This window comes from Mirounga leonina, unplaced genomic scaffold, assembly GCF_011800145.1.
Source record: "Mirounga leonina isolate KUSES-001 unplaced genomic scaffold, KU_Mleo_1.0 Mir_174, whole genome shotgun sequence".
Classification (NCBI taxonomy): domain Eukaryota; kingdom Metazoa; phylum Chordata; class Mammalia; order Carnivora; family Phocidae; genus Mirounga; species Mirounga leonina.
The window spans coordinates 29,693,097-29,700,232 of NW_023270451.1; the positions used below are offsets into that span (position 1 = coordinate 29,693,097).

Here is a 7,136-nt window from a genome sequence, read left to right on the forward strand (position 1 = left end):
GAGCAAAGCCAATGTGTGATTTGCTCACCATTCTATCCCCAAGCACATAGAATTGTGCCTACTGCCTGTTAAGTGTTCGGTAAGTATTTGCAAATTTATGGGTCAAGCACAGAACTGACATTTAGGGTCAGAATTATTCAATGGTAAGCATTAAGCATTTAATGACTAGTAGACTTTGAGTTCCGGGGCCACCACTTACTTTCCTTGGGTCAATAGAAACAGCTCTTCAATCTTCCAGTTTATTTCCTCATTTGTAGAACCGGGATATTTCTACCTCACCGGGATGTTGCTAGGCTCTTGTGGGAGAGCGAATTTATTGGCTCTGCAAAAGGAAGGTGAGTTTCAGGCACTAGTCGGGCCCAGGCGCTCAGGGCAGCTACTGAGGCACGCCCACGTTACCCCGTTATATAAGGGGCCAGCCCGTCTGGTGTCTTCTGAAATCCCTGACCCTACGTCACCGGCCACCGCCCAGAGGGACACCGTATGACGCCCCGAGGGAGGCAGGGAGGGTGGGACCCGGCGGGGCCCGCCTGACGCCAGCCGCCGGCTGGAGAAAGCGTGCGAGACGTAACTGCTGCCGAGGCTGAAGCCGGAAGCCCCGCCCGACCTCGCCGGTTGCCGGTCCCCATTAGGCCAGTTCGAACGTGACCTTGTTTTGGCGTTGCTAGGAGACCCGGCTCCCGCACGCCCCCCACTGGCCGGCGCTCCAGCGAGCGAGGAAAGGGGGCGGGGCCGCGGCTGGCGCGGGGAGCGATCGGCAGAGCACCGTTAGGCTGCCTGGCGCGCGGCGCCCACCCGGCGCCCCAAGAAGCGGCGTCTCGTCTCCGGCCACCAACCGGGCCTCACTGGTGCCTTCCCGCAGGTACCAGCGTGCTCCCGAGCGGCTGTGAGCGACGTCGGGTCCGGACGAGGAAGGACTGAGTCAGGTGAGCCGCAGCGGGGCAGGCAGCTGGTGTGGCCACGCCCTGCCGGAGGAGAGGAGCCGGCCGGGTGCGGAGGGGCGACGTGAGGGGATCGTGCTGCGGCAACAGTGGGCCCGCCCCTGCGGGCGCCGCACATTGAATCAGTCACGCCTGGAGGCCGGCGTGACCACAGCCAGCACCCTCCGGCCAGCGGACAAAGGGTTAACGCGCCGGCGGAGACCGCGGGCCCCGGATGTGGGAGCCGCGGTGCGGCGTCCGCGGGCCGCGCTGCAGGTGCGCGGGGGCGGGCAGAGCGAGCGGCCTGGCGGCGACCTGACCGACCGGCCCAGGCGGGACGTCCCCTCACCTGCGGGGGCCAGTCGGCTCCCTCTGCGGGCGCCTTCCTTTCTAACTTAAGGGCAACAGGTGGTGCCTGAGGACCGAGAGAGAAGCCAGCTTGGCCGCACTGGGAGCGGCAGTTACTCTCGCCAATTAGTGCGCTGGGGCGGGTGTGAATTAGACGCGCTGACGCGGGGGACCAATGGGATTTGGGCTCATGGGTGGGCCGTGAGGAGTGGGCGTGGTCAGAGTCTGAATCTACGGTTTCTAGTGCAGCAACTGCCAGAGCTGCGTGGAGAGCTGAGCTGAGCGGACGTGGGGTGCTTCTCCCCCAAAAACCCCGCTTAGAAGAACGCCTAACAAATGCTTTCTCAATTGGACCCAGACTCCAATTCCGGAGGTGAGAGCATTGTGCTATTTTTGGGGGGTCGGGGGGATAATAGTAACCTTGGGTATGCTCTTAAGCACGTGAAATTAGATCCCCGAGATAGGATTATGTGTTACGAGTTTTCTGCCCAAAGAGGCACTTCTGTGGTTATTGCGAGTTGGACCAGATACTAGTGACTAGGTTGTCTTCGGAATGAGGTCTTTGAGATTTGGGAACCCAGGGAAGTAGAGAAGTACGTGTTACTGCAATTTCCGTGAATGTTAAAGAATTGCAATCACAAGGATTATTCTGTCGGTTGCCTTGGTTTGCGTACGTTTCATATTTCATTTGGTTTGTTACTGAAGCAAGTTTGGTTTTTCAAGTTCCTCGTCTTGCTTATTTAAGCAGAAAGAGAGAAGAACAGTTGTAGTACGTTATTTCACCAGAATAACTTATTCATTTTCCCCCCTCAGCAGCCTTGTAGCTGGATCCCCTAGGAAGAGAAGTTCTAAAGCAGTGAGAAGAAAGCATTTCAGTTGGGATCACTTACTTGCACCTGGAAATGGGGAATGGCCTGTCAGACCAGACTTCTATCCTGTCCAGCCTGCCTTCGTTTCAGTCCTTTCACATTGTTATTCTGGGTTTGGACTGTGCTGGAAAGACGACTGTGTTATATAGGCTGCAGTTCAATGAATTTGTAAATACTGTACCTACCAAAGGATTTAACACTGAAAAAATTAAGGTAACCTTGGGAAATTCTAAAACAGTCACTTTTCACTTCTGGGATGTAGGTGGCCAGGAGAAATTAAGGCCACTGTGGAAGTCATATACCAGATGCACAGATGGTATTGTGTTTGTTGTGGACTCTGTTGATGTTGAAAGAATGGAAGAGGCCAAAACTGAACTTCATAAAATAACCAGGATATCAGAAAATCAGGGAGTCCCTGTACTTATAGTTGCTAACAAACAAGACCTGAGGAACTCACTGTCTCTGTCAGAAATTGAGAAATTGTTAGCAATGGGTGAACTGAGCTCATCAACTCCATGGCATTTGCAGCCCACCTGTGCAATCATAGGAGATGGACTAAAGGAAGGACTTGAGAAACTACATGATATGATCATTAAAAGAAGAAAAATGTTGCGGCAACAGAAAAAGAAGAGATGAATGGTGATCCTTTTTATATTTGTGTGGAGTAGGTTTTCTCTGGCCTGATGTTGACAAATGGAAGAGTGTCTACAGCCTGGTTTGCCCGCCTGCCCTCCTGGATGCTGAAAAAGCTTTGTTTTGTTGAACAATCAGATGCCCAACTCTTTTGCCTTGTGGAAGATGAGTAAATGCAGTGCTTCTTAAAATGGTCTCTTCTCCCTACCCCACAAATCTTCTGGTACTACCATTCTGGGAAGCCAAGCATGGATAGCAAATTGACCAGAAAACAGTTGTGGAAATTTGACCTGAAGTTAGTGAAATAAAACTTTGAAGAGTGTCTGCCTAGTGTTTTGTCCTTACATCTTTTGGGGGGAAGCCTTTACAAGGAAATTGCATATAAGGCTTTGTATGTTAAGATAAAATGCTAATGAATGGAAATGTTAAGATAAATTAATATATATAAACGGTTATATTGATCACATTGGTCCAACCAGTAAGGGATAAGGAGGAAGTGTTTGCTTTTTTAAGTTTTGGCCAAATGAATTTTGACATTTTCTGGAATCAAGTGATGTAATGCTATATCTTAATTCTAGACAATGTTTAAGTTGGTCTAACTTAAAATAATAAAAATAAAGTATTGGGGGCATATTCAAGTGCATGGATTAGTTTTCCTGACAATGCATGTTTTGGTGTGTAGTTTTTTACTTTTTAGAAGTAGCTATGCATCTTTCTCCATGGTCAGGTTTAAAACACCTTTTTGGGGATTTAGGGCTGTTACAGAAATAGTTTATTATCAGAAGCACTTTCACTTGAAGAACCTAAAATAATTTACTTAATTCTTTTATATAGTAAATTAGGGCATGTAGACTAATAAATGCATATGCTTGGTATATGTATGGATTTATGAAGAAAGCAGTTGACGAATTCAGTCAAGAGGATGTAATTACAATACATGGTCTCTAACGTATTCCAGATGTAAAATATTTGTTTTATTGATCCTTGCTGGCTGAACACAGATGTGGTTTCATATATTTTTGTAGTGTTTTGAGAGGAGCAGAAGCTTTATAAACAACACCTGATGCACTGTGGAGTGAGAATGTAAGAGATGTCCTGCAAGTGCTCTGAGCTTTAATTTTTTTGTTTACAATCTCAGCAGTGTTAGTGGGCAGTCCAGTCCTGATTATAAGGTAGGAAGAAATGATACAGTTCTGCAGATAAGAATTACGATTCTAGAAAATGAAGGGGAAAGTAGCAAAGCTATGTTTTGTAAAACTCGCTGGTGCTGTTTACACTGGAATCCAAAAGACCCTCTAAATTAAAAGGAGGAAAACCCATTGCCTAATGCTTATCCACAAGCAGGGACTTATTTCCAGTGATCCTGTATTAACAACTCAGCATAATTCTATGTGTAAAGCCAACAGCTGTTTGTTCTGAAGATAGCAAAAGAACTGCACTTTGCTAGCAGGGTTTTGTTTCAATTTGGGTTTTTCTGTTTTGGGGGTTCTCTTGTTTTTAGTGGTACGGTTAAGTTTTTGGAACCTTGATTTCTTGTTACACACAAAATGAAGTAGCTTCCTGTGGAGCTTTCATTGTTAAATGTACCTGCACTAGTGACAGTCACTTAGAATGTTTATATTTATAAAAATGTGGATAATAACTACCAATAAACTAATGGAGGCACTAGGAGAACAGTGTTTTGACTTTGCGTTTCAATGTATTTCCATTTGCTGAAGCTTTTAATTAGGTGTGCAAAAACAACTCTTACAGCTGGGTTACATAGTCCCATAGTAGTTTGGTTTTCCTCAAGTGTGACAGAGGCACCAAAGGCCGTTTTCTGGGAGAACCTTTTTTTATTTCTTTTTAACCTTTCACTAAATGAAATCATGATATATACTCTCAATATCACTAGACCTGATATGGGTTAATAAAGCTTGCTGAAAAAAACAAAACAAAATCAGTGAATGGACTAGATGTTTAGCCCACCTGTACTTTTTATATACTTGATACATAAAATCGTACTATTTTAACTATCTCTTGAAAGTTTAAGTGTGTTGATCCTTATTTTGTAGCCTAAGAATTTGATAAGCAAATCCATGTTATCTAAGTGTTTCATATTTAGCTTACAAGTACAAAAACAAAGAAAACGTCTTGAATACTATATTAGCTTTGATTTATAAAATATATTTTTAACTCCAAAACTCTTCGTAATATTTTCCACTCTGCTACGGAGTCTTCCCAAAATACACCTGGAAGAGTTTAGACAGTGCTTTTATATCTAGTTTTTTATTAAGGTACACCTTTTCTAAAGTATATTCCTAAAATATTTTCTTGTATTTAAGGTTATTTGGTTTAATACCCAACATTAATCAAGGACCGGATGACTCTAAATTCAAGTTACTATCAAGGATAATTATAAAGAAATCTAGGCTTATTCCTAAATGGATTATAAGCACTTAGGAAAAAAAGTTGTGTAGTTTATGTAGACAGCATAGGTTCACTAAGAATCATGGAAAAATCATGGAAAAGTGAATAAATCCGTGGAAGCCAAAAAGTGAAGTTACTAGTAAAAATAAATGTCTGTCGAGAGAGAATTAGTAGCCTGTAGAAGCATGATGGTTTCTGAACAGAGGGAAAGACCTAGACTTAGAACGTTTTTGTCTGTACAAGGCATTTGACACTTAAACAGTGTTTAATTAATTATTCATATTGACCTGGAAGGAGGTCTTTGGTAGAGTGTTTCAGGGTTCTACTTAATACAACAATTTCATCAGTAATATAAACACAATGGTTTCTTCAGTGATCATGAAAGACACAAAAAATGGTGTTTTTTTTGAACTTTCGGTGACGTAACAGTCAACATTTAGCTAATACAAGTTGGAACTTTGAATATACCATCATTTGAAGTTGGAATTTTACATTTAAGGTTTAAATTTAGTGGAAGATTCTTAAATGGATAGTAGGGATGCTTGTATCACTACTTGTGAATTACTTAATGCCACTGAGTTCTACATCCCCAAATGGTTAAAAATAGTAAACTTTATGTACATTTTACCACAATTAAAAATTTATGATATTAAGTGTACACTTAGTTTCCAAGAATCAGCCAAGAGTAGAGTGAGAGCATCCTAATTTAGAGATCATATTCAGTTAGAAATTTTATGGAACACTGGAGTGTTTAAAGCTTAATATGACTTGGGTGCCTGGGTGGCTCAGTCGGTTGGGCATCCGACTCTTGGTTTCAGCCCAGGTCATGATCTCAGGGTGTGAGATCAAGTTCCCCGTTGGACTCTGTGCTCAGCAGGAGTCTGCTTGAGATTCTTCCTCCTCCCCTCTGTCGTCCCCCTCCCTGCCCACACTCAAGTGCATTCTCTCACATAAATCTTTAAAAAAACAGTATGAACATATAGCATGTAAACTCATAATTGTAAAGTTAATACTAAAATACATGATAATCTGAGATAATAGTCTCAACAAACCACAGCTGAAGTATGTACTAAATCTGTGTATGCATTTAGAAACCTAGGAATACCTACATGGGAGGCTCATTGAGGAGGATATGTGTACTGGCTAAAAAGAGCAGGAGCTTTGGAGTCAGAGTAGGTTCAAATCCTGGCTCTCCCGCTATGCCCTCGGGACCTTTTGGCTTGTTCTTTGAAACTTCTCATGTGAATGCCCTCCTGGGAAAATGAAGCCTGTCACATAGAATTTTGAGAGGATTGAGTGACATAATGTAAACTAGTGCCTCACCAAGTATTTCATAAGAACTCAATAAATGGTAGCAGTTATTGTTAACCAGTATGGATCAATAGGTGTTGAGAGGCAGTTGACAATGGCTATAGAAATTCAGATTTGAGCCTTAGGTCCACCATGTACTACTTTCTTAGGACAATTTATTTTCCTCAGCCTTAGTTTCTTCACTGGCAAATTGAAGCATATGCCTAACTATTTGGGTTTAATTTACTAAAAGGCTTAAATGAAACAATGTATGATATTTAGGGAATGCCTGCCACATAGTAAACATTTAATGGATCTTTGTTATTAATAGCCAGACTATTTTTTGACAAATATATTCAAAGAAAACTTGTTTTGGAGGGGAATGTTACACAAAAAGCTCTTAATTTGTTTTTCTTAGCTTTCCTGCAGCATGGCACAAATGGGAGCTTGGTGGAGCTTGGGAAAGACTAAACATACTGAATTCTCTTGAAATCTGGGTCATTTCCTTAAATTTCTAAAGTACCAGTCTATTTTAGCACAATATAATCTCACCTTCCCTTGTAAGAAACAAACAAAATTTAAAAACATGGTTATTTTTTGGTATAGACACAAATCAAAATAGAATACTTCACTGCAGAAATTAAAAATCTGGAACTGTGTACATTGT

The 7,136-nt window shown here is 42.7% G+C and overlaps 1 protein-coding gene across 3 annotated transcripts; it reads left to right on the forward strand.

Annotated features, from left to right (window-relative positions):
• The first annotated feature begins 752 nt into the window (after positions 1 to 752).
• Positions 753 to 4,685, forward strand: ARL4A (ADP ribosylation factor like GTPase 4A). Of its 3 annotated transcripts, none has more exons than XM_035020657.1 (3): positions 753 to 926; positions 1,518 to 1,641; positions 2,085 to 4,685. In XM_035020657.1, exon 3 carries the CDS (start codon positions 2,171 to 2,173, stop codon positions 2,771 to 2,773), a length of 603 nt encoding a protein of 200 aa, XP_034876548.1. In that variant the 5' UTR covers positions 753 to 926; positions 1,518 to 1,641; positions 2,085 to 2,170; the 3' UTR covers positions 2,774 to 4,685. The 3 variants fall into 3 exon arrangements, with proteins under 3 accessions (XP_034876548.1, XP_034876546.1, XP_034876545.1); XM_035020655.1 differs by having other exon boundaries at positions 754 to 926; positions 1,513 to 1,641; positions 2,082 to 4,685; XM_035020654.1 differs by having other exon boundaries at positions 754 to 926; positions 2,082 to 4,685.
• Positions 4,686 to 7,136: the final 2,451 nt, after the last annotated feature.

Bases quoted from the DNA above. Each gene is read 5' to 3' on its own strand.
- ARL4A (XM_035020657.1), top strand. From the start codon at position 2,171: ATGGGGAATGGCCTGTCAGACCAGACTTCTATCCTGTCCAGCCTGCCT.